The 27563-nt window shown below is 48.1% G+C and overlaps 1 protein-coding gene across 10 annotated transcripts in view; it reads right to left on the minus strand.

Annotated features, from left to right (window-relative positions):
- Positions 1-1775: 1775 nt before the first annotated feature.
- Positions 1776-27563, minus strand: part of KCNN3 (potassium calcium-activated channel subfamily N member 3) — a 163298-nt gene continuing 137510 nt past the window's right edge. For all 10 annotated transcript variants that reach the window (XM_063626460.1, XM_063626459.1, XM_063626461.1 and 7 more), the window contains 5 exons: positions 27227-27368; positions 20161-20271; positions 9152-9279; positions 6877-6946; positions 1776-2658 (listed from right to left, as the gene is read on the minus strand). In XM_063626460.1, coding sequence (XP_063482530.1) covers positions 2362-2658; positions 6877-6946; positions 9152-9279; positions 20161-20271; positions 27227-27368 — 748 coding nt within the window. In that variant the 3' untranslated portion in view covers positions 1776-2361. The remainder of the gene's footprint in view (positions 2659-6876; positions 6947-9151; positions 9280-20160; positions 20272-27226; positions 27369-27563) is intronic.

Raw genomic sequence — 27563 nt, forward strand, 5'->3', positions numbered from 1 at the left:
AAATCACAGTCTGTGCACACTTTTGGCCAGGAAGAGTGGCAGTGGAATCTTGCATGTCATTTGGTTGAAATTAAGACTAAATCTCTATATGTGCACACACCCACACTCACACCCACACGCACACATATCACAGGGTTACAGCAGAATGAAAACGGTGAGTAGGAATCACTAGTTAAAGGCTGTAGGTTTAAATGATCAGGATTGGCACACTCAGATCAGCCCACCAGTGGTCTTCACTTTGTGAAATGGAACTAATGCCACAAGGACACTGCATGGTTATTTCATCTGTTTACACATCTGCTTATATGTTCAGCTGAACTGTCACTGCAAACAGGAGCACCATTCTTGGGACGTGAAACAAGGAGGAGGGGAAACGTTCAGATAATCAACAGTTAAAAGAACAAGTAAAAAAATAAGCCAACAGCAGGTGCGGCATCTCTGGTATGCAAAACAACTAATGAAAGTGTTCAAAGGAATTATCAAGGCAAGCCATTAAGACGATAAACCATCAAAAGAGCAGCAGCAATAGCAAGAGAGAAAGAAGAGGTTTAGCAAGAGACTAGATATTCCGGAAAAAGTGGCCTTGGCTCTACAATTGTCTACCTTGTGCTGTGCTTAGAAGAACAGGCCTAGTGCTACAGAAGAAACATCTCCATGCCAAGCCACTGCCTTCAGAATGGTGATGATGTCTTCTTACGAAAGTAAACCCAAGATGACAACCACAAGCAAAAAAATCACTCTTTTGTTTTACCATCAACAGAAGAAATAGTCCATACAGTGCCATTCAATTTCCCACAGGCAGAAACCAAAGACCTCAGAATGAGAAAGTCATGGTTTTCACGTCACAAATGTTACGTGTGATCAGATTATGGAGCAATGAAAACATTTTTCTGTGCCTCTCACTACACTAAATCTTGGCGTTTCTGAAGTCTCTTGGAGTTTGAGATGTATTGGAATAGTTTTTCGCACCAAGATTAACATGGCACAGTAGGAACAGGCTACTGACAAATCCATGTCCATTTACCTCACCTACAAGGTTCCCTAAGGGTTCCCTTTATTCTCACCATATTTCATTTTGAGATGACTTAAGGTCAGGTAGAAGGGACCACATGGGGCCACTCTTCATCACTTCTCCTCCTAGCTCAGAGGCTCACAAGTGAGGCACTTGGCCTTTTTGCACTCCTAACATCTGGGGCTGGAAACCTGTTGCTGGATAAATACAGCTCAGCAAATCCCCAAACCATATTTCTATTCACTAAGGTGTTATTGGATTGCTCCTGTTTGTGCATGTCTGCACACACACGCCCAATTTCTTGTCCTCTCCCTCCACACATACAGACATACACCTGGTCATGTGGTCCATCAAAACACAGCTTGTTTGGATGGAAGAAGAAAACTCTGCAGATATTGTTATTTTTAGAAGCCTGCTTATCCCTCCTGAATGCCAACAATTTTGGCTTGGCATCCATTTCAAATCAAGCAAGGTGCATATCCAGGACAAAGCAATGTGCATTATGTCTGAAGGGATCCGCATCTTCAGTGAAACTCAGAATGTGGCCAGAACTAGCTAACTACCTGAACTGAAAGCACCCCACGTTCAGATTCAGACCAACTCAACACACATGTAAGGGGTGCCTATCGTATGCAGGGTAAGGTGTCAAGTCCCTTTTTATTTGGATTAAGCTCAAATAAGAAAGGACCTGAGCTGAATGTGGGATGTGTATGTGTGTACATGTACACGTTTGCAAACACACAGATTTATGTGGGTATTAATATCAAGTGGAAAATCTGGCTTTTTATTTGTCTGTGTCTTTTTTTTTTTTTCTCAGTCTGATTTGGGTATATCTGTTTTGGCAAGTTGTGGGCAGCTCTCTTTTACTTTTGTCAGCCAGAGGCTTCCGTAGACAAAAGGAAAGGAGAGAGGTGTGTTCAAAGACCCCCATGGCGAAGAGCCCATCCCCCAAGCCTGACACGACCCTCCCTCCCAGTGGACCCCTCTTCTGGACTGGCTTCGTTGTTGGCTACTTCAGTGCATCTGACCCCCACCCCCCGCGTGAAGACCTGAGATTGAGCGTGGATTTCTGTTCTCCACCAACTCTGCAGCAAGGGCCCTGCCAGAGGCGTCGCTTCCTGTCATCTCCTCTTCCCGCTCCCAAGTAGAGGCACCTAAACAGAGATTAGATTTCTGGTTTCAAGGCATGTCGGACCAAGCACGCTGAATGAACATGAGTTAGTTAATTAGCTCGGTCTCTCTTCTTTCCGTTCCCTGGTCTGAATGTTCCTTGATGGCAAAGTGACCAGGAGAGAGTTGATTTGCATCTTAAGACCTATGGGTAATGCTTCTGGAGTGGGGAGATTTATTTAGCAACTGCTTGAACTTGTGTACGGGGTCGGGAAGGAGGTGGAGCTGACCCCAATGGGGCTATCGGAGATTGGGGTGTGGGTGGTGCCCACTGCCACGCTGACACCCCGGGCCTCAATGATGGCAGACAGGAGCTGCTGCTGCTGCTGGCGCAGGGTGTCGGCGATGAGCAGCGGCAGGGAGTTGAAGCTGGCGGTGAGATGCTCCAGCTTCGACTCCAAGCTGCCAATCTGCTTCTCCAGGTCTTCGCTCCGGTCATTGAGTTCTGTGATTAAGTCATACATGACATTCTGCATCTGTGTGGAGAGAGAGAGGCGAGAGACAGGGAGATGACAGGTCATCACAGAGGAATCTGCAATGGGAGAAATGAAACGCCCTCCACAGTATGACAGGAGCCACTTCCACACCAGCTGATCTGGTCAAGGAAGGATACAGGCTTCTTTCCTGGGGACGGGGATGCTGAGGTGTGCACATTTTTGTTTTCTTATTACAAAAGTAATGAGTATTAATGACAGCATTTTATTAGAAAATATGCACCAAGGGGAAAAAAGTGGCCCTTTTTCTTTTTCTTAAATAAAGTGAGTCTCTAAACTGTCTCGTGTTCTCACAGGGCCACAACCTCTCAGCTCACATGGCTGCTGGCATCTAATGATTCCAGAGAAGACGCTGGTGGGGAATGGACAGTGCCGTGGGTGTATAATTAGTAGGCCGGGACTCAAGTACACATCTGCAGCTCACTTACAGTGTGCCCTCTGCCAGGCGCCTGGCCTCTCTCAATCTCGGTTGCCTTATAAAATTGGAGTTAATAATAACTATACACAGTTAGGAGTTATTGCACATCTCCCAACCTCTATTTTAACACAGCAGACAGGATTAAAGTGAATGAACTCTCAGGCACAGTGCTTAGCCAAAGGGGGCTGCCTTGCTGAAGTGTGGCCCTTCCCCTGCCTGATCCACAATGCCTCAGGGTGGGACATCCCTGAAGGGCCACTCTGAAGGGCTGAGGTCTTTGTTGACTGTATCACAGTTCAAACCCTCCCTCTGACCAATCCTGCCCTCACTCCTCGGCAGGGGTCCTGAGGGTGCTCCCCTCAGAGCTCTCCAGTACCACTCCTGCACTCAGCACTGACTCCCCGTGTTCCAGGGGTGCTGGCTGATTACCAATGCTCCTTCCCCAACATCCTGTGGCCCCCTTGTTGGTCTGCAGAGTCCCAGTCTATGCAACAGATATTTTTCTCCCAGCAAATTAGCAAATGCCATCTTGGCTGTGTACATCAGACTTGGGAACAAGATTCACAAGCGTCTTCAGCCTCCCATGTGTCAGGGAGTGAGGCTCCTGGGGCGGCAATACAGAGAGCCAGGCCGGTGGTTGCTTGGTCATCCCTGAGGTACTGTGGCTCTTTGGGTTTCTGATGATCTGCCAGTGACACCCCAGTCCTATTTCATGTGAAATTTCAGGTTACTCTAGGAAGATATGGAAATGGTTTATGCTCCAGGGACCAAAGCAGCAGCAAGTAAGGTGAGAGGAAAAAAGAGGAGTAAAAGAAGACGTGAGAAGCCAGAGAAGAATGAAGGGGAACAGGGGCGCAAAATGCAGTGAGGCCTCCCAAGCAGACTCCAGGCCCCATGAGGAAATTCACTGGGGCAGCATAAGGAAAGGTCACGAGGTGGCATGGAGATGGCCTCGCTCCCATGAGCTCTGCTGTTGCCAAAGCAGGGCACCGTGTTGTGGATGCCCTTGGAGGACAGGGCTACTTTAGAAGTGAAAGTACTCCCTTTATTAATCAACATGACAGAACCTCCTTGAGGCGCACATTCTTCGCGGAATGTGCAACATCACCCATTTCATTTGACCGCAGGGGCACCCTGATGAGCTCTGGACTCAGAGTCCAGGACCCTGGGTTGTGGCCCCCGTGCTGGTGCTCACCAACTGCCTGACCGTGGGATGGTCACTTTGTTCCTTTGGATCTTGGTTTCCTCATCTATATTGATAATCAGAACTACCATTTGCAAAACCTTTACAGTTTACAAAGCATTTTCACAGATATCATCTTATTCGATCACCTGAGCCTCCGATGGTAGGAATTATTTTTATATTTCAATTGAAGTAATTGAAGCAATCGGGGAAAGACTCCAAGCCCTCCCAGCTCTGCCAGCCTATAGGACAGCAATTCAATACAGACATAATATGTGGAGGCCACATGCCATATTCTTAATTTAGAGAGGAGCAAAGGGCAGGAGTGGGAAGGCGCTGAGTTGGGAGGCTACAGCACAAAGACAGAAAAGAGAGAGAACACGGCGTTATTGTCTCTCCCTGTTCCATTGCTTGGTGACAGGATGCCGGGGGGAATATGGACCAATGTGAAGTGTGCTAAGCTGCTGCCAGGACCTTGGACGAGTCTCCTGGGAGGAAAAGACAAAGACTGGGTGAATGGCAGAGTTCATCTCCTCCTCAGATCTCCCCACGGGGGTTCTGCAGATTTTTCCCTTAACCCTTTCCTGAACACTCTTTCTTTCCAGGTAACTTGCTCCTGGGGTATTTACGGCTTAGTTCCCCCACCCAATTCACAGGAGTGTCTTTCCAGTTCACTGAGGGGTTCACTTCACCCGGTCTGCTCTGTGGGCCCCATCTCTCCAAGAGGCCGTGGGTGGCACTGCAGAAATGCAGGCTTGAAAGTTTGGTTTGCCTGATGTCCCCAGGGAACATCAGTCACAGCGTGTCCTGCAAGGTGAGAGGAGAGACAGGAAACACTGCTACTCATGGAAGAAACATCCTGGGGCATCTTGTTGGGCTATTCCTGAAGCTCACAGGTGGGCCGCTAGCCCTGTTTGCTCCACATGACCCTCTTCCTGGCCAATGCTGATTGGTCCCAGGGTGGATACGTGGCCCAAATTGGCCAATCATTTCCTCTCTTCTGAGAATTTAGAATTAAGACTAGTAGGGGGCCAATTAGTCTTTACCTGTGGCTAAAACTATCATATGTACTCTCTGAATTGGAGCCTATTACAGTCTGTCATGGGGACAGGAGGCAGAGAGGGAGAGAAAGAGAGGAAGAGAGAGGGAGAGGAAGAGAGAGACAGGGAGAGGGAGAGGAAGAGAGAGACAGGGAGAGGGAGAGAGAACTGAAGCAGTCACTTGAACAGAAGGACAGAGAAGAAATGGTGAGAGACCTCCTGGCTGTGGGGGCTCCCTAGGTCTAGTTCGAGTCATTTCCTTCCTGCAGTCTGGCCACATGTCTCCTTTGAGGTTTTGCCTGGAATGAGACTCCTTTATATCCTTAGAATAGATTTCTCCATTTTTAAACCTGGTTCCAGCGGGTTTCTGATATTAAAACCAACACACCCAAAAACCTGAGGGAGTTCTCTCCTGCAGGCCCACGTTCCACTCCCACCCCGGGCTCCTAGGAACCACCCTGCACTCCACGTGAACGCCCTTCTCCAAAGGCACGCGGGCCTGGAGGCTGCTCCCCAAATGTGCCAAGCCACTTACTCCCCGATTGAAGTCCTCACGGGTTTAGGAGGCCCTTTCTTTGGTTCAATCCCTTTATTAAACAAGGCACCTGCATGTGGCACGACAACTAGTGATTTCTCTGATTGCACTCTTTTCAAAGGCTGCTTAATGCGCCTGAGGGAGTTTCTCTTGCTTACCCAGGGAATGTGTTCCATTATGATAATTGACATCTGCTGGAATGTTCTGCCAGCCTGGCCCTGGGCTGTACACTTAATATACAATTCCTATCAAGAGGCAATGAGGAGAGGGGGCTAAGGAGGGGAGGCCCTTTCTTCAGTGGCACCGACTCTCGGCTCTGCCAGCAGTGCGGCCTTCAGCTCCCTCACCTGGGTGATTTGCAGGAGGAGAGAGTGTCTTTACAGTATTTATGGCAGCTCAGGGCCAGAAACAGTGGCAGAGTGATGGCGAGCCTTACAGCGTAGGGCTCTCAAAAGAGGGCTCTCTTTTTGGGTATCTTCATGTTCCTTGTAGGCTATCTGCCTCTTGAGAAGTAAAGAAATGCACCCCCCCACACACACCACTGCCACCAATTTGAGGGCAGAAAAACTAGTTGGTGAGAACTGGAGGATGCACAAAAATGAACTTCCAAGTATTACAGCAAACCGGTGTGACCTGGGCAGTTAGTATGGCCATCGTTACCGTCTGGTCCTTGCTAGCATGCTTCACAGCCGTGCAAACTCAAGCCCAACCTCAGAAGTCCCTCAATGTGCAGCTCATAAAATGACACGGAAAAGGTTTAGTCAGCTCATTAATTTCACGCAGAGACACACCTGAGCGATTTCACTTAAGAAACAAACACCAAGTTTTAAAAGACCACAAGACATACCGGTAGATTGCAAATGGAACAAACTTGAGCCTAGGTATTTTTGAACCAAGCAGAAATTTTTCTTTGCTTGCCTGGTCCCGCGCTGTCCAGTGCGAACCCAGCCAGGACTCACAGGTGAGCCTGAGAAGACTCAGTGTCTGCGTGTTCTAGGGGATGTCTCCAGACGCTGCCACTCACCTTGGAAAGGTCCACCAGGGTGTTGGCTTGGTCACTTAGCTTCCTCTGTTCCATCTTGACGCTCCTCAACCTGTGGGGAAGAATGGTAACAGGCAAGCCCTTCAAGTTCATGCAAAGGTTTAGCCCCTCCAGCAGATCCTCCAGCCCTACCACTGCCTCTGATTTTGGAACCCAGTATGGGGACCGTGAACCTGGGGAACAACTGAGGCTTTTACTTTCCAGGGGCTTGTCACATCCCCCCAGAAAGCAAACTCTTGTCTCCACGCATGCTCACCTTCAGTCACTGGTTTCTTGCTATTCCCAGATCATTTCCCTGCCTCTATGCCTGGGTTGCACCTTCCATGTCGAGTGCCTTATTCTGAAATTTTCAGGGGTTCCTCAAACCTGTCCATCAGAATAAGTGTTTTCATCCTTTGCTTTTCCACTATACTTTTAAAAACTCCTCCATCACAGAAAGCATCAGCCACGGTTTGTTTTGATTTGAGTTGCAATGCATGGTGTGTGTGTGTGTGTGTGTGTGCGTGTGTGCTCTGTGTGCGTGTGGTGTGTGTTCTGTGTGTGGATTTTGTGTGTGGTTTGTGTGGTGTGTTATGTGTGTTGTGGGTGTGTGTGTGGGGGCGTGTGTGTGGTGTGTGTTTGGGGGCAGTGGTGTGTGTGTGGTTTGTGTGTGTGTGGGGGCATGTGGTGTGTGTGGTTTGTGTGTGTGTGGTATGGTGTTTGTGTGTGTTGTGTGTGGTGTGTGTATGGGGTGTGTGTGATGTGTGTGTAGTGTGCGTATGGGGTGTGTGTGGTGTGTGTGTGGTGTGTGTATGGGTGTGTTTGTAGTGTGTGTGTGGTGTGTGTCGTATGTGTGGTGTGTGTGGTGTGCATAATGTGTGTGGTATGTGTGTGGGGTGTGTGGTATGTGTGGTTTGTGTGTATGTGGCGTGTTTGGTTTGTGGTTTGGGTGTGTGTGGGTGTGTGTGGTTTGTGTGATGTGTGGGGCATGTGTGTGTGTGGTGTGTTTGGTGTGTGTATGGGGTGTGTGTGGTTAGTGTGTATTTGTGTTGTGTGTGGGGGCGTGTGTGTGGTGTGTGTTTGGGGTATGTGGTATGTGTGGTTTGCGTGTGTGGTGTGTGTGGGGGGCATGTGGTGTGGGTGTGGTATGGTGTGTGTGTGTTGTGTGTGTTGTGTGGTGGCATGTGTGTTGTGTGTGGTGTGTGTATGGCGTGTGTGAGGTGTGTGTATGGGTGTGTTTGTGGTGTGTGTGGTGTGTGTCATATGTGTGGTGTGTGTGTGGTGTGTGTAATGTGTGTGGTGTGTGTGGGGTTTCTGGTGTGTGTGGTTTGTGTGTGTGTGGCATGTGGTTTGGGTGTGTGTGGGTGTGTGTGGTTTGTGTGGTGTGTGTGGGGGCGTGTGTGTGTGGTGTATTGTGTGTGGTGTGTTTATGGGGTGTGTGTGGTGTGTGTGTGGTGTGTGTATGCGGTATGTATGTGGTTTGCGTGGTTTGTGTGTGTGGTGTGTTTGGTGTGTGTGTGGTGTGTGTGGTGTGTAGGGGGCATGTGTGCTGTGTGTGTGATGTGTAGGGGGTGTGTGTGGTGTGTATGGTGTGTGTGGTGCGTTTGGTGTGTGGTTTGTGTGTGTGTGGTTTGTGGGTGTGGTTTGTGTGGTGTGTGTGCTGTGTGTGTGTGTCTAGTGTTGCGGTGTGTGTGTGTAGTGTGTGGTGTGTATGTGTGTGGTGTGTGTGTTGTGTTTGTGATGTGTGTCATATGTGTGGTGTGTGTGGTGCGTGTAATGTGTGTGGTGTGTATATGTGTGGTGTGCGGGATGTGTGTGGTGTGTGTGTGTGTAGTGTGTGTGATGTGTGGTGTGTGGTGTGTGTCTGGTGTGTGTGAGGTGTGTGGGGGGTGTGTGTGTGGTGTCTGTGTGTGGCATGTATGGTGTGTGGTGTGTGTGGTGTGTGTGTGATGTGTGGTGTGTATGGTGTGTGGTGTGTGTGGTGTGTGTGTGGTGTTTGTGTGTGGTGTGTATGGTGTGTGTGATGTGTGGTGTGCGTGGGGTGTGTGTGTAGAATGTGAAAGCTCTTCGAGGTTCTTACTGTAGTTTTTACCTTCCATAGCAGCCTGCCCAATTCCTGGCATGTGGCTGGTGCAGTGAGTGAGTGATCAGACCCAGTTCACCACTCCACTTGCTGAGTGGAACAGAATGGGTTTCTTCTGTGCTACTGACAGAGTCGTGGGAGTCCCGCCACTCCCAATCTGGTCATCGGATGGCTGAACCGCTCTGGCATACTCACTGGTGGATAGCTTGGAGGAACTTCCTCTGGTGTTTCCTCACTTTGGCATGGTCAATCTTCTTTAGCAGCTTTGTGTGTTTATAGATTAACCATGTTTCCCGAAGGACATTGGCTGCAGCATTCTTGATCTAAGGAAGAATAAATAAAGTAGGCTGCTATCAGGTTCATTTTCTTAGGTTCATTTTTGTGGTTGCTGCTGTAGTCTACCTCATAAAGAAACGATTTTGCAATGATCTATTTTCTTAACCAAAATCACGGAACTCCTAGAAAAGATGATTAAGGCCGGGCACCGTGGCTCCCGCCTGTAATCTCAGAACTTTGGGAGGCCGAGGCGGGTGGATCACCTGAGGTCAGGAGTTCGAGACCAGCCTGGACAACATGGTGAAACCCGTCTCTACAAAAAATACAAAGTTAGCCAGGTATGGTGGCACATGCCTGTAATACCAGCTACTTTGGAGACTGAGGCAAGACAATCGCTTGAACCTGGGAGGCAGAGGTTGCAGTGAGCTGAGATCACGCCATACTCCAGCGTTGGCAACAAGAGTGAAACTCCATCTCAAAAAAAAAAAAAAAAGAAAAGAAAAGAAAAGAAAAGGTGATTAAAATTCATCTGTTCTTAATCTTGTGTTGGACACTGCAGACCAGAGCTTGAAGTTGGAGGGTCTTTCTTTTCTTTTCTTTCTTTCTTCCTTCTTTCTTTCTCTCTTTTCTTTCTTTCTTTCTTTTTCTTTCTTTCTTCTTTCTTTTTCTTTCTCTCTCTTTCTTTCTTTCTCTCTCTCTTTCCTTCTCCTTCCTTCCTTCTCTCCTTCCTTCCTTCCCTCCCTCTTTCTTTCTTTCTTTCTTTCTTTCTTTCTTTCTTTCTTTCTTTCTTCTTTCTTTCTTCCTTTCCTTTCCTTTCCTTTCCTTTCTTTCTTCTTGATTATTTCAATACTATCTCTTGACTGCTGTTGCTGATGCTATATTTAGACAGGCTGCATGAGCAAGACCTTGAGTCCCGGGGTCCCCTCGGAAAATAGCTAGCAATATACCATTGCTGCCCTTACATGCAGACTTCCGAGTTTTACCTGAGATTGCCACTTAGTGTATACGGTACATTGCTTGGATTCAGAGAGTAAACAGATTTCCTATCAGCTGGAGATTTTAAAAGACTTCTTTGAGAAAATGTCTTTCTCACTGATTGGAACTGTAGGTACCAACAAGCCCATTGTCTCCTTTCCCAAATGGCCAAAAACATTTGCACTGCAATTGTACATGTAAATGTAATTGGCACAAAATGGAAATAATTTTAGAGCAATGTCTGAAAATCAGTGAAGATATTTAGGTGTGAAACCAGAGCTTCCTCTTTCCCAAGGCTGGCTCCTTCACTGTGCACTGCAATCACACGTTTCAACATATGATGCTGTCATCTGTTGACATGGAAACCACTGATATCACCAGGCTCACGACTGAGCTGAGACATATCAATGGCATCCAGATGGCAGGGGACAAAGTTTTAATCCAAACACAGACATCTTCAGCAATTAGTAACAAGAGCAAGAGAAAACATTCCTTATTAAGCACATGCTAAGCAGATTTTTGATTAACCATCCCCATTTCTGTCAGCCATGCAGACTGGCATGGGTCCACAGGCCTGGGGCCTGGAAATAAGTAGGCCAGCCTAATAGAAATCAGGTTACTAGCCAGAAAGGATTTTAATAAAATTAGAGAATACAGACCTGCTTCTTCAGATTGACATCAACAGATGGGACGTTGTTAAAATACTGAGACGTGTGGGAAGGCTAGGAAACATTGTTTTGCAGGCTGATAACTTTTGTGTGTGTATGTTTTAAAAATTTATTACTAAGGCTGGATTATATTTTTCATTGGCGCTGAAGTGATGTTTTTAAAAGAACAGCTAAGTCTTCTCAGAAATGTCTAAGGGACGTAAATATTGCTTTTTAAAAATTCAGTAAAGATCCACTGTGAAAATAGTTTTAAATGACTTAATTGCCCGCCTCTAGTACTTTCTTGCCTGAAAGGAAGCAGGTTGTGGTGGAAAGTTGGAAACGGTGGATGTCCAGGAAAGGACACCGTGGTCTCTGGGGTTCTGCTCAGGGAACTAGAGTGAACAGCAGCCTCCTGGCAAAAAAGACGGCACGGAAGGGAAGCCTTGCTCTCTGCAGAGCACACATTGAATATTACTGCCCTCCTCTTGCAGGGAGAGGAGGCAATTGGATGTGTCATTTCTTCAGTTTCCCTAGGCACTTAGCCTCTTAGGAAAGCCTCAAGGAAACTGGAAAGTCTGCAGGTGAATCCCTGCTCTGTCAATTATTAAGCAGTTTAAGAGCAAATGCTTCATTATCTATAAGATGGGAAAAATAAAGAGGGCTGCTATGAGGCAGTGATGATGGTGCTGGGGGCAACAGCTAACATCTACCAGGTGCAGCCACAGGTCTGAGTACTTCATATGTCTAAGCTCCTTTACTCCTCACCACAACCCCATCAGGGAGGTGCTAACATTATCCGCATTTTACAGATGAAGAAACCGAGACATAGACCAAGAGTAGACCATTATAAATGGCAAACTGAGTCAGCGTGGGTTTGAATGCTACATGAAATATAAAGTACCATACAGATACTAGTTAAAATCATCTAGCTCAAACCCCTCATTGAACATACGAGGAAACCATTTCAGAGATGGGATGTGAGAGCCAGAATCACACAGCGAGCTAATGGCAAAGTCAAAACAAGAGCCAGGTCCAGGAAGAGCAGAAGGTTTTCATGTGGACTGAAGGAAAGACAAACAAAATCATTTCTTGTTTTCCAGGATCAAGGAATTGGAAAGAACATTGGATTTTTTTTTTTTAAATCATCATGGCCCTCACTTAGCAATGTGACAGAACACGGAGTCCAGGTCCTGCACTTAACGTCAGCCCAAATGTAAGATATTGAAGTCACAGCACGGCCCGGGTAGCTGAGAGAGGCCGTCACATCATCTTTATGAGTTTGGAGAGAGGCCTCTGTGCATTCGGGAAAGTGATGTTAACTGCCAGCCCTTGCACTGACTCTGAAATTAATTACCAGCAAACAGCCTGGCACAAAGCTAAGTAGATCAATACCTGCGAGAGAAAAAGAAATAGGCTTTTAACTGCACTGTGCTTTCCCAGGTGGACAGTAAATGCTATTGTGGCCAGGGTCTCCCTCCAGTTCACGTGGCTGATTGATCTAAGTATTGTTGGGGTCGGGAGCAGATGAGGTCACGTGCCCTTCCTCAGAGTTGCCGAGCCTCTGAAGGGCTCCATACACCCTTCCTTGATGGAGGCTTGGGTACCACCTGACCTCTCCTGGTGGGCAGAGGCACCAGGGCCAAAAGACGCTCTCAGGGTGCGGCAGTGCGAGAGGGCAGGGCTTAAGATGAAAGCAGCAAGCCAGAAAGAGTGGCTCAAGGTTGGCCACAATCGGATGGGTTTGGGGATGGTTAGGAGAGGACCCTTTGTGAATGGAAGTCCAGCTGTCCTGCCTCCAAAACCCATAAACAAATTGGCTGATTGTTTTCTGCAAGCCCAGAAACTCTCTACCAAAAAATTGCTTTCACTCTGATTGGGACCAGAGAATGGGCTCTATGATCTACTTTAGGAAGGGCTGTAAGATTAATGGGCCTGGGCAAGAAAGTGGTCCAATGAAGACCTTGCAAATTATGGTGACAGCTAACATATACTGAGTGCTTACTATGTGCCAGGCTTTGTGCTAAGCCCGTATGTCTGCACTGTTTCATTAACCTTCAGAAAAACTTGACAAATAGATGTGATCATGAGTTCCACCTTGGACCCACTACTGAACTCTCTGAGACTCCCTTTATTTATACATTTGAGGAACAATTAATGAGCACCTATGATGGGCCAGACATTGTTCTAGCAAGTGAGAGTACTACAGCAAACAAATCAATAACATTCCTGCCCTTATGGAACTTACAATCTTGCAGAGAAGACGGTATGAAATTTGTATTATAGCATCAGGTAATAAGCGCTTAAAAAACCACAACAAGAAAGCAGGGTCCGGGGCTAGTGAGTGATGCAAGTACTACCTGCATCTGTGAAATGGGATTACTGTGTTGATTAAATGAGAATATACTTAAAACATTAGCACAGATCCTGGCCAAATGCCTCAATACATGGTACCTTTGTTAATATTCTCTCCTTCCAATAAATGTCAGCTTCCTTCCCTCTAATTTCCCCAACCCGCAAGAAAACATACAACAGAACACACATCTCTTCCTTGAGCTCTTGGCCATAGCATCCCATGTCAATGACTTGCTTTGGCCACCTCTCTGCCCAGGTAGCCTGCTACTTGCTATTACGGAGGGGCTGTCGGTTGCAGCAATAATGCTTGGGGCAGGAGTACAAGGGGGATGAAAGGAGCACCTTTCTTGGGCACCCTAAGCCTCCAGCAGCCCCAGGAGCCCTGGGAAATTCCAGGAGTCCCATTAGCAGAGCCCCCTAGAGAAGAAATCACTAGCATGCCCATTATGCTGCCAGGAACCCTTGCCAGAGAAGTATTCTACTTGGAGGTTGGAGACGGGGAAAGGGAGGCCTGGCCGGTGGGTGTGATTTAAATACATGCATCTTGGACAATTTCTTCACTGTGTGAACATCACAGAGTGTACTGAAACAAACCTAGATGGTACAGCCTACTACACACCTAGGCTGTATGGTATAGCCTATTGCTCCTAGGCTACAAGCCTGTATGGCACATTCCTGTACTGTAGGCAACTGTAACAAACCACTAGGAGAGAGGAATTTTTCAGCTCTGTTATAGCCTTCTGAGACCACCTTGGTATATGTGCACCATCATTGACCGAAACTTGTTATGCAATGCATAACTTCAGGGAGTTACACAGGTTGAAACTAGGCTGAGTGATGATCAGATCACTATCGGAGAACCTGCAAGCCAGCCCTTGACTGAAGGTGTCCATTACACACAGGACAAGAGAAGGGGGCCGGCTCCTCTTTCCCATTTGCCAAGCCCACTCTCCCCTCATCACCACCCCGCAGACTTGCTCTGGCTTCCCCGGCTGCCCTCTCTTTCATCACCCTGCTTGCACCTCTTCTTTTTCCTCCCCCTGTTCTATTCCACACTCCCTTTGCAGGCTTCTCTGCCCGCCTCACCCGGAGGCCCTCACTGACCACTTAGAACTGGGAGCTCCACCTCTCTGGCTGGCAGGAAATTGGGTGGAGAGAGAGGAGATGTATTTCCATTGTTCAAAGTTGGAGCTTGAGGTTCTCCCTGTAGCAATATGGTAATGGGTGGTGGTGGTGGATAATTCTATAATGCTATTTATGTGATACTCAGTTAGGGTGGAGTTAAGCTGGCTTTTCTCTTCAGCAGGTCTGGGACCCTAGCCCCATGCTGAGTTCCAAGGAACTGACCGCCCTAAAGCTGCCTGCCTGATGGTCTGAGAGCAAAGTGGATCCTGCATAGGCTGGGGGCTCACCGTCGCCCCTTTCTGGGCCTTCGTCTTCTCATCTGGGTTGGAGTGGCTCTTCCCTAAGGGTCCTTCCAGAAACGCACATTGTTTCTGTGACTGTTGCTAAAGAAAACCTGCACTCAACCTGTCTGGGACAGAACCTTGTGCGTGATGTAATTTATAATCCTCTTCTGGGGAGAATTAGCATTCCTGATAACTGCCCTATTGATTATCTGATCAATTGTAAAGAGATGAAGACTTGTTCTGGAAATCAACTGTTGAGCCCAACCAGCTGTCCGTTAGCCGTCCTTTAGCTAAACCTTCTATGTCTGGCATAACAATGACTACCATTGCTTTTCCTATGAAATACCACTACTAAGAGTAATCTTTGAATTAGCCTGCTGAAGAAAATTTTCTTCTAGCAAGATTATGATCAAACTTTGGCATATGCTTGTAATTAAAGACAAGTTTTCTTCAGTGTCATTCAGGAGATAGTAGGTGGGGGAACTACTTAAAGGTTTTCGAGCAGGAAGTAATATGTTCAGAGCTAAGCCTGAGAGTCTAAGGGGATCCATGGGGAAGCGGAGTGCAGGATGACTGGGGTAAGGGAGGCCGAAGTGAGGAGAGCAGGTAGCAGGCTGCTGTGATAGTGCAAGACAGAAGATGGTGGCTTCAAGAGTGGCGGGGCAGAGGCCCTGGAGAGGCAGGCATGCGTGAACAGCCACTGCAAGCTCGAATCAGACACAGAAAGTGCTCAGACCCCTGTGGGGTCCAGGGCCCAGAGGAGTCAGAAATGGGGCTAAGCCTTTAGGCCCGGCGTCTGGAAGAACACGATGTCAGGAGCACACCAGGGAAGTTAGGAGAAGGAACTAGTTTAGGGAAGTTGTGGGTTTAGTTCTGGTCTTACTCATTGAATTCATGGGGAAGTGCACTTGCATGAGCTACTTGGGGCAAGAAACCCTTGCAGCAAGAAGGAGATATGATCCTCAGCACACTGTGCCATCTGAAGGTTCTGCTCACTGTGGCTTGATGTGGAGAGCAGGTACCGCAAAGAAAATACCTCCAGTCCATGGGGCCTCCCAAGCCAAGTGTGTCCATAGCAGCCCACTCTGCCTTTTTCTTTTTCTTTCCTTATTTTATTTTTTTTTTTTTTTTTGAGATGGAGTCTCACTCTGTCACCCAGGCTGGAGTGCAGTGGCGCAATCTCAGCTCACTGTAACCTCCGCCTCCTGGGTTCAAGCAATTCTCCTGCCTCAGCCTCCCGAGAAGCTGGGATTACGGGTGCCCACCACATGCTTGGCTAATTTTTTGTATTTTTAGTAGAGACGGGGTTTCACCATGTTCGCCAGGCTAGTCTTGAACTCCTGACCTCAAGTGATCCGCCCACGTCGGCCTTTCAAAGTGCTAGGATTCCAGGCGTGAGCCACCGCAGCCGGCGCACTCTACCTCTTATAAGAAGAAGTGATCTCTGAGGGCAGTCAGCCACCAGAGGTTAAGGATGGAGGTAAGGACCACCTCTTACCCATCTTGGTGCCCCCAGAGTACAGAGTGTGGCACCCAGGGAGTGGCCTCTGTGATGGATCTGTTTAGTTACATAAAACAGAAAGATGGGGACATGAAAACACTAAGTGGCAGAAAAGATGGGGCTCTAGTATCTTTCTTCCAGTCCCTCTGTGAATCATGTACTTACATATTATCTAGTAGCCCAGAGGTTAGCAATAAGTTGTAATTATAGAATAACAATGGCAGTGACACTGCGAAGTCAGTGTGGGAAGATCTGATTGAATTAAATACAGAAATGACGTTGCTGCCAGAGTTGATAAGTCGTACAAGGAAAGAAGATAAGCATGGGATTCAAGAAAACCAGAAACTGAGTTCTTACCCAGTGCTATCAGACCCTCTTCCCTCCCTACAAATAAATAAAAAAAAAATAGTGCTGGCTGTCATGGCAAAGTCTAGGCTGCAGTCTTTAGAGCAAGACAGGATGAATAAACACTAGAACAATTTGGGTATTTTCTATGGTTAATAGCTACAACTCCTTTTTTCGTTTTGCTTAGGTCTTTGAAGCATCAAGGTTGCATATACCGGTAAGAGACTGCTTTTATCTGTCAAATCTACTAATTGTCCACTCCGAAGAGGTTGCAATTATGCCACAGTCAACTCCTTCATGTTGGATCTTTCTCTGAGAATTCACTGAGATGTTATGAACAGACTGTGCTTAGCGTTTTTTTTTTTTTTTTTTTTTTTTTTTGAGACAGTTGCCCAGCCTGGAGTGCAGTGGTGGGATCTCGGCTCACTGTAAACTCCGCATCCCAGATTCAAGCGATTCTCCTGCCTCAACCTCCTGAGTAGCTGGGATTACAGGTGCGTGCCACCACGTGCCGCTAAATTTTGTATTTTTAGTAGAGTCAGGGTTTCACCATGAAACCCAGACTAGCCTGGCGAACATGGTGAAACCCCGTCTCTACTAAAAATACAAAAAATTAGTCAAGCATGTGGTGGGCACCTGTAATCCCAGCTTCTCGGGAGGCTGAGGCAGGAGAATTGCTTGAACCCAGGAGGCGGAGGTTACAGTGAGCTGCGATTGCGCCACTGCACTCCCTCGAACACCTGACCTCATGATCCACCCACCTCGGCCTCCCAAAGTGCTGGGATTACAGGTGTGAGCCACCGCACCCGGCTGCTTAGCGTCTTCTTGACCAATGAGCCACTCCAGCTGGATACAATGGACCATTTCGAGAGGACAGAGGGCAGGCCAGGCATCCCCAGGGGAAGAAAGGTGGGGTTCTCTTGTGAGCAGGTCAAAGTCAGCTCAAACCAGAGCAGGCCAAGGATGCACACATCCAGTTTCATTTCAGTTAAGGTTATGTAAGAGAACCTTCAGAAGTTCTAGTCCTGCCAGCTTTGAAAACCTTCTCTCTGTAAGAACCATCCCTCCTGTGTTGTTTATTTCCTTGAGAAAATATATTAGATATTAAAGAGACATTTCAAAAGATTTAAGTGTTCTCAGAAAAGTGAGATGTTATTCGATTAAAAAGCTACCTTAGATTCATGGACGAGCAATAAATATTTGTTGATTTGATTTTCAGTCCTACTTTTCAAGAAGTGGAATTGAGGAGGATATTAGGGAATCATTTTTGAAAGATTAAAATTAGCAACCACAGTCTCATCTTCTACAATTATATTGCAGAAAAATTGTTTATTTTCCTGGCATACAAAGGAGCTGGCTTTCCTCAGTTTTATTTTCCTCTAGCGTCTGATCTACTTGGTGAAAAATGGAGAGGACAAAGGAATAACACCAAATACAAAGAATACACTTGGCTTGAAAAAGAAAACCAGAATAAACAGAGAGACTGCTAATGTCTCTACTCTTGGTAAACAGCTTATGAGAAGGCTTTGGAGGCAAAACATCTCCCTGCCCTCACTCCGGCACGTAGTTTCAATTCAGTGAAACCTCAGTAAATTGCTTCAGGAAAATAGATGCAAGTGGATTTACATTTAGGTGTTTCAATAACTTGAATAATTTCCTCAATACTGAGCATGACTTTTGCACCCATTATTAGAGGGGGCTCAAAGAGAGTGGCCAAGTGGCAGGGTTCCCGGCAGGCCTTACTGTGGGAGCAGCCTTCAATCACTGCCATCGTGATGTGACAAATCATGGCTTTTTTTGGTGCAGCTGATAGCTCAGGGCCATGATGTACCAAGTACAAACACTTGAATGTCAACAACATAAGAATATTTGCCTGCACCAGTTCCTTTTAATGTCTGTTAAGGCTCTTTACAGAATCCAGTAAATGTAATCAAAGACCAAACAATCAAACACCGTGAATAATTCTGCTGAGAAACTGGAGAGGCCTTGGCCACTGCACACTCTCCCACTGCCTTCCCCGAGAGCTCGCTCGCAGCTCCCTCTGTCATTCTCTCTCTCTCTCTTTTTGTTCTTCCTTCCTGCCTTTGTCTCTATTTCTAACACATTTTTGCTGCTGTGCAACATTAATCACTGAATATTTTCTCTAGCTTTCAAAAACCCTAATCAAAATTTGGTTGCTCGTGGGTCCCTTAACCTACTTCAGTCCTAAATGAAAAGACTGTGGAGGCCAAGACACGGGCGCAGGGTTTTAATTCTGTCTCGTCTCAGAAAGAGGACAGTCTTGCAGGAAATCATCTTACTGACCTTCCTTCAGGCTGTAGTTCTAAAGAATTTTCCATAAAAGCTGTCCTTGAATAAACAGCTCCTGCCTTGCCCTTTGGCCTGCTGTTATTCTGGAAGGCTTGTATCTGTCTATTCTAAATGGGCCTTTTCGTCTCAGACAATTCAGTGGGGTGTCCAACTTTCAGCAGCTAAATGGTCTACCCGTTCCTGCATATTTTCAGATTTTCGTCTTCCATAACCACTTTCATAATGGTTCAAGTGAGAAACGTTACCCGGAAAACCCAAAAGGGAAAAATTGGATGCTGATGTTTTGATGAACAATTTTATTTAGGAATGTGGGCTCTGCTAGAATGATTCTTTTTTTTTTTTTTTTTTTTGAGATGGAGTCTCGCTCTGTCACCCAGGCTGGAGTGCAGTGGCATGATCTCGGTTCACTGCAACCTCCGCTTCCTGGGTTCAAGTGATTCTCCTGCCTCAGCCTCCTGAGTAGCTGGGATTACAGGTGCATGCCACCACATCCAGCTAATTTTTGTATTTTTAGTAGAGACGGGGTTTCACATGTTGGCCAGGATGGTCTTGATCTCTTGACCTCACGATCCGCCCGCCTCGGCCTCCCAAAGTGCTGGGATTACAGGCGTGAGCCACCGTGCCCAGCATAGAATGATTCTTTAAATGATTTTTTTAAAGGATTAGACTTAGGTACATTTTCAATATACTTTTATAGTTTCAGGTACATTTTCAATATAGTTTTGCCCTTCCTAATGAGAATCCTGAAAATATTTGAGCATAAACAAAAAACATTGCCTCATACTGGGTGATTTATTTGGCATCATCAGGCAAAGGGGCAGGTTATACCATTGTAGGCTATTAATTAAATTACCAGGAAAATTATTTGGCTGCCTGAACCATGCACAGAGATCGAACAGAAGGCAAGAACCTGGCGTATGAAGATGCTGTTTCCATTTTGTGTCTGGGGTTCCCTCAAACACACCCTTTAAAAGCCTGGTGCAAACCCATACGACATGACCATTTGCTTCCTTCCTTCTTTTTTTTTTTTTTGAGGTGGAATCTCTCTCTGTCACCCAGGCTGGAGTGCGGTGGTGCAATCTCGGCTCACTGCAACCTCCGCCTCCCGGGTTCAAGCAATTCTCTTGCCTCAGCCTCCTGAGTAGCTGGGACTACAGGTGTGTGCCACCATGCCCGGCTAATTTTCTGTATTTTTAGTAGAGATGGGGTTTCAACGTATTAGCCAGGATGGTCTTGATCTCCTGACCTTGTGATCGACCCGCCTCGGCCTCCTAAAGTGCTGGGATTAGAGGCGTGAGCCACTGCACCAGGTGGACCATTTGCTTTCTGATTGGTTTCCACTGTGGTCTTAAGTCCCCCATAAGACATGGCTGTGTGGCATCTTACCCGCTTGGTGAGCTGAGTGTCCATCATGAAGTTATGAACGTGCTTCTCCGCTTTGGTGAGTTCCAGCTTTCGGGCCACCACGGCCACCACAAGGGCAGTGCAGCCTGCACCCTGTGGGAGGACATCAAGAGGACCAGAGGGGAAAGAACATATCATTAAGAGGCAAGATAAGCGACTCAACATGCCTGGCGGCCACAGGGGTACTTTCCTGGGAGTGGAGTGGGAACTCGAGCCCTCTGGCTGGTCATGACCAAGCCACAAAAATCTGTTGAACTCTGTCAGGACTCTGATGTCCTGACCCATAGAGGGGTCTGCAGTGCCTCTTGGGTTGTGCTCCACACGTGACCTCTGGGAGGCTGAGCTAGCCAGTTTCAATGGAGAAGGATGCTGGGTGGCGCCGAGGCTTTGGGGGGTTTAACCAACAGATAAGCACCTGGTCACCTGCCAAGCTGTGCAGCGGAAGACAGAGGGGCCAGCACACACGGGCCCTCTCTCCCTCAGGCAGGTCTCCATCCCACCGCCAGCTCTAGACCAGCAGGCCTGGGAGGAAAGAAGGTAAGCCATCAGCTGGGGTGCGGATGGAACACCTGCCAGTGGCTGAGAGTGTTCCTGAAAGTAATCGAATGAAGAGGCAATACCTTTCCCCAGGGCTTGTTTCACAGAGGGTACCCAGGTTGGCAAGAACACGTGCACTCAGTGACTGTGCTTGCTCTACACTTGGGCTTTTCACCTCAAGGTTTAGGCTATGACTCAGCACAAGGAATCGGTTCCTTCCTGCCTTCACCCAGGAGGCTCATGAATTCACCATCATGCAGAGATTTTAAAGGCAACACCACTTCTGCTGGATCAAAATGAGGAGTTTAAGTGAGCCCGCAGCAGACCCTTGGGATTTTCTGGAACAGCGATCCTAGTCTGCTCGGTAGGTCCATGCCAGGGGAGCCTGGGGGAGGGTGAGCAAGGAAGCAGGCTCTGCTGAGCCCCAAGAACGGTGGGACTCACTTTGTCTCTCCTAGTCCTCTGGGTGCGTACTTGACTGTCTGGGAAATAAGCAGGGAATTCCCCGCACATTCCAACATTCCCCCATTGCATTTTAAAATCCTCTTCGCTAGGCTTCTTGGTTGGCTTGTGAGCATAGAGGGAATTCAGAGACTCACTACTCCCCTGGCTCTTCTGCAGGCAGCGGGAGTCAGCCCCGTCCTTCTGCAAGTGGACTCCTGTCAGAGACCATCGCCCTCTGCCTGCACGCTGTGCCCTGCGCCGCCCTGACCACCACTCATGGAAAGAGATGATGAACTTATTAAAGCCAACAACTGAATCCTATATGTCAAACAGTAATTCTAGTTGCCACAGAACCCAGTCTAGCAGTTGAGGTCCCAGAATGGAAGGAATCTGTCAGTAACATTTTTGGCTCATCAGGTCTTACAAAATGTGTGAGAAGCAGAAAAGAATGTTTTTCAAAGGTACTATAATCTATAACCGACTTGGAAGGAATGCATATGGGTGGATCCATTCCCTACTCTCTCTTTTAGAAGCTCTTTCTCTCTTTATCCCACAGGCTGACAAAGGCTAGCCTGTGTGAAGTTTCGATGTGGTTGAAGTTCACAATGCTTTCTCCTCATTTCCCACAAGGGTCCCCATTAAAACAATCTAGTGTTTCTCAGTACATTGGTTGGCCTTTTCACAAAGTGAAAAGAACCAAGTCTGTGTGAACTTTCCTTTTCTGACCTCATTTTCCTCTTTTGTTCGAGGACGGCTGTGTTTTTTCAGCTTCTGTGACTTACAGGAGACTCTGTGCCCAATTTTCAAAGGATCTGGGCAGTTGCACAGCCTGGTCTGTAGCTGTAATCAATTTAGCCATGCCTCCAAAAGCAAAAAATAGCTTAAAAGAAGCCATCCTAGAGGGAAGATGTGTGCTCCCTTCCCCTCGACCGGACGGAGTGTCATCCCTCTCCTTTATATGGAGTTCCAAAAGTACTTTGGGCTGAAAGCCCGAAAAGAGGGCTATATCATAGCGTTAAAAATGGAACATCAGATGGAGAGGGTTCTCCCCAGGCTCCATTCTCCCTCCTCTCGCTAGGCCCAGGCAAAACTCTACTTAAATCATCCCTGAAAGCTGGGGTCTGATAGGCCTGAAGAGGGAGCTTCCCTGTACCATGCTACTTTGGGAATGTAATCACAACAATCAATCATCCACCATTCCAAATTTACAGGGTCTAGATGGGGCGTTTCACAGCGCTTGCCATGGCCCACACTTTAGCTGGCTGAGTGCAGGGTGGGGGGCTTTTAATTAGAAGCTAGAGTGTTTTATCTAAGGAACCATCTGTCTCACATGATGAAGATAAATTTCGCTCTGGAGGCAGGACAGTGGACTAGACGACACTTCCCAGTTTCTTTCAACATAGAGATGTCATGACTCCCTTGTGAGTATTTCTCTAGAGGATGCTGCGTTCTTAACCCTTAATTCCAACTTAAATGGATGCTCTCAGCTTCATTTTTCCATTGACTGGATGTAATTAGGGCAGTCACCAGTAATGACACCTAACCTGGTCTTTTCCATTAAGAGGCAACCTCATAAAGATGGGGCCAGACATCAGCAGCCTTCAGAAAGTGGTGGAGGAATACTGAAGCCTAGACTGCTGAGCCCCTGCAGACTGTGCAGGGTGCGGGGAGGGAAAATGAAGAAGGAAGAGAAGACAATGGAACAGGAGGGGAGGGGAGGAGAGAGGAGAAAAAAGAAGAGAAGAGAAGAGAAGGTGGGTGCAGGGAGAGGTAAAGCTGGGCAGAAAATGAGATGGGGAACAAGTTGTGTTGCATCCTAAACAGCAAGGGTCAAGGGGGGAAAGAGAGAAGGAGGAGGCTGAGGAATAAGAAAAAATGATGGGCTGATGGGATTGAGAGTGGAAGGAAGAACAAGGAGCCTAAGGCTTGAGCCAGAAGTCAATGGTCCATTTTGGCCCTTTAGAGGACATGAAGGAAGTGCCAAGGTATCCCACCCTGCTGTGTCCATCTTCAAGTAGTATAAGGATTGCCTGTCCCCTCAAGTAGTATAAGGATGCTGGGCCCTTTCACTTAGGTGAGTTAGTAGTCTGACAGGCCACAGTGGCAGCCTGGCAGTGCTGTGTCACATGGCAGTGATGCAGGTTAGTTTTAGGAGACAAATCACCGAGGGCCTGGCTAACTGTGGAATCTTTGAAATGGCTGGTGGGTAGAGGGGGTGTGTGAGGAGGGAGGAAGCAGGATGGGAAAGGGTAAACAGCTGCTGCTATGACTTCCCTGGGGTCAGACTGGGGGGAAGAGCCGTGACTCAGCCTTTTGCTTTCAGATATGCCAAGTCCTGAACCACAGGGGACATCAACTGGAGTCCCTGGATCTGCTCTGTCCAACTTCCAGTTCCATGGGGCGAGGGGAGTGGATGGGGTCCACTTCTGATGAGCTGGAACTTCCCAAGGCACGTGGGCGAGAGGGAGCACCAAGTGCACAGAGGGAGGGTGGCTGGGACGGGGTGAACACGCCTAACTCTAGAGATTCGGACCCAAATCTGGACCGAGACTCCTCCACACCAGTCCTCCCACCTCTTGTTTTCAAGAAACATTTTCCAGCTGGAAAACCTTAGAAGCTGGAAAAACAAGTATCCCAAGGGGAAAAGTATGAGGTGTTCTTAACTAAAGAAGCATAAAATAAAATAAAACACAAATGAAAGTGACAAATGGAGGAGGGAAGCCTGGAGGATTTACAGTTGGATTCTGTTTCTGCAACAGATTCCATGCAACAACTAAAATAACATCAATTGGTTTGAAACCAAGGTGTTTCGGGAGAAGCTCATCTTCTAAAACTGACATTAAGCAGATGTCTTGCTGAGCCCTCTTTTTGCCTCCTCCCAAAATGACTCAATTTGTGCTACCTTTTACTTCATCATCACTTTCCCTTGGCAGTTCAGAGGCATCTCTCATGAGGCCACTGGGGAAAAGCTCAGCGTCCCTGCAGACATCCGGAAGCTTTTGCCTGTTTGTCCATAACTGATGAAGGGTCTAGAGAGTGAGTCCAGCTTTAGAAAGAGGCTAGATTGGAACAAAGTTAAGCCAAGCAGCCTTGGGGGCTCTGGGGTCTTCCAGATGCCTACAGAATCAGAAGGTCAGCATTGCACATCTTTTAGGTTGCACTGTCATTTCCAATTCTGGATACTAAATATTGACAGCTTTCTCTCTACTGTGTTGTCACCGTGATCATGAAAAATCCTATGGAAAGATGCTGGACTTTAATGTAGCTGCTTTTGTGGGTGAAATCTCTCAAACACACCAGGTCTGTGCCAGCCATGGCAAGTTGTTCAGACGATTATATACCCTGCTTAATGGTTGATAATTACATTGTTACTGGGATTGCCAAGAGAAAACAATGATTAAGACTATTTACAGGCCACACACACACATATCCTTCCTTTCCCTTCCCAAGCAGGCCTTGCCTTGGCCTTCATGGTGTCCATGGTAACCAAACAGGAAGCCCTACCTTTAGTAAAGGCACTTGCAATAATAATTGGGAGCTATACATAGTGTTGGGAGGTTGGGAGGAGAAGGGGAAGGGATCCTCAGCAAAGTGAAACCCTGGCTAGGAGTGACTCAGCTAGAAAAATCACATTTGCTAGAAAAACGCCACCAGGGTTCCTCACTGTGGCTGACCCCAGAGTGAGGCGACTGACTTTAATTTGGGTGAAAAACACTGACAATAAATAGAGGAAACCTCCCTGTTCCTGTATATAGAAAGGTATATTTTTACGCACAGGGTTTTGTACAAAAAGAGATGAAAGGCCTGGGCTGTATTTTTCATATGGAAGGTGGGAATTGGCTCCTCATCGTCCGTTTGTTCTTTCCACTTTGATCACACCTCAATCCACAGGGAACAGAACACTCTCTCCGGGGAAGCACTGCAGACCCAGACAGCGAAAGGGGGTGCTGAAAGACAAACAGCCTCCGGACCCCAAAGAGAGGCAGGGGTGGGGCAAGGGTCTCGCCTGTTCTGCTCAGCTGTGTCAGAGTAGAGCCAGGAGATGTGGAGTCCAGGAACCAGGAAGCCGGGTCCTTGGGGTGCTGCTTCTTGGATGGGGACAGCTATGTGCTGAGAGGGAGAAAGGCTGGTATTTTAAAATAACAGGGGCTCCCCGCAGGGCCCATCCACCTACTGGCAACCCTGCTCTGTGCCAGCCCTAGCTGAGAGCTGGTTCTGAGGCACAAAGCCCCAGGAGTGGCTCTAAGACGGAAAGCTTTGGCCTTCGGTGGCATTTCATTCCTTTCTGGTAAGAAGCGTCTTTCCCCGGTTTCCTCGTGACAGTTGGTGCTATGCCAAGACAGACTCCTACTAACCGATGGGAGGTATTTGTTCTAAAGCCATGCACTTCCGCATGATTTATCACAACCCCAGCGCTAAGCTTTTTGTCATTAGCTACTGTCGTAGGACCTGCCTGCTAATAGGGACCTGCCCTGGACTGGAGTCAGAAAGGAGGAGAGAGCCTGGCCCCTCCCGCTCAGCAGGCCGACTGCCGCAAGCCTGGGTCTGACTGTCTGGTCCACCAATATCAGCCCCAGGAAGCCAACGAGGCGGAGTGGGGTGGGGAGTGGGGGCAGCCCCCAGCCGCTGTGAGGCGTTCGCTCAGACCCTGCAGGAAGACCTGCGGCCCTCCCTTTCCACTGCAGAAAGGGGTCACTGCCCTTCCAGAAAGAGGGTCTTCCTCTCTCCTGGAGGCAATGGGAGTGACAAATGGAATCTGAGGGATCACTGCAAGGAAGGATTTTCACAAAGGTGTGAGGGGGGCTGTGGACGGGGGGCTGTCCTTGGGAGGGTTGCAGGCTCCAGCCATGGAGACCCAGAGCCACACCACAAACAGCCTGACCACTTCTCACCCCGCCACCTCCCCCAACACTACCCAGGCTTAGATGTGCTTTCCTCTTTCAGCCTGTTTCCTCTTCTGAAAAAAGTGTCCAACCCTGCTCTGACACTGTTCTAGGATTCCAGGATGAAGGCCAAAGAGCAGCAGCTGCCTGTCCTGGACCCAAAGTGCAACAAGGCCAAGGGAACACTTCACCAACTTGCAACTGAAGGACACTGAGGACACCACCAACACTGACCTATGTGTGGCCGCTTCTCGTTTTCAAAGCACTTTAACATAAACCATTGCTTTTGTTCCTTGTACGAGCCGATGGGGAGGGCAGGGTAGGCCCTCCATCTCCACTTTCCCCTGGAGGATGCTCAGGCCCAACAGGCAGAGTGCCTGGCCCAGGGTCCACATTGAGCAGAAACTCAGACCCCACATTCCTCTCATAAGCCACACTGTGATGGCCATGTGACAGGCGAGAGTGTGTGTCTCTGCGAGAGTGTCGAGCGTGGGTAGTAGGGCACTGGGCGGGAGAGATACACCTTGAAAGGGCACGGCACACCTGCTGGGCACCTGGAGATGGGATCACAGCCTTGCCAAATGCCAGTGCTGCAAAGCACTTGGCACTCAGAGCCCAGCCCCTCCATAGGCAGAGGTGGAAGCAGAAGCCTGGGAAAGGCAAGAGCCAGCCTAGGGCCACATGGACAGCCCCGTCCAGGACTCAGGTCCCAAAGGCCGACTCAGTGCTCTTTCCCCAGTCCCTGCTTCTGTGAGTTCCAGCTAAACATGATCAGAAATGGTGCCAAGGTCAGTGGGACCAAGGCAACAGGAAGGAGGACAATAAACTGCAAGCCCCAGTGCTACTGGAGGTGAGCAAACTGGGTGGCTGCACAGCAGTGGGGTGGGCATCAGAGCATCAGGCCAGGACCAGCTTCACCCAGCCTATTCTGAGGGAGCTGTGAATAGACCATTAACTGCCAGGAGTCCAGGTCTCATTCTTACCTTAGAAAAGTCAACTGAAAAGTGAGAAACCATTGCAGATTTCCCACCTGCCTTTTTATGTGTAGGGGACACACGCGCAGGTCGGTTAACTAACAGCCGCCCCCCGCGCTGCTGCTAGGAAGGGCCCTATGTACTCGCAAGAAAGAGTTCAGCTCTTTGCCACATTTTTAGCGTAGGGAATGGGCAGAGGCAGGTACTCACCATGATGCCAGTGAGGAGACAGACACCTTTCCCACAGTATGTGTGGGGCACCATGTCCCCATAACCAATGGAAAGGAATGTGATGGAGATGAGCCACATGGCACCCAGAAAGTTACTAGTTACGTCCTGCTGGTCATGGTACCTGCCAAGGGGAAGACAGGAGTTAGTCGATGAACAGCCATTCCCGGGAGTAAGGGCTATGGGCAAACCTAGAGTGGGGAAGGAAATGAGATATTTTGCTGAGGAAGAGGCAGCAGTGACAGTGGCTCACACAGATCTCTTTAGGCTATTGAAGGGGCTGGGACTGTGCCCACCCAGGTCCCATCTGCAGCCCCCC

Source organism: Symphalangus syndactylus, chromosome 12, assembly GCF_028878055.3.
Source record: "Symphalangus syndactylus isolate Jambi chromosome 12, NHGRI_mSymSyn1-v2.1_pri, whole genome shotgun sequence".
Taxonomy (NCBI): domain Eukaryota; kingdom Metazoa; phylum Chordata; class Mammalia; order Primates; family Hylobatidae; genus Symphalangus; species Symphalangus syndactylus.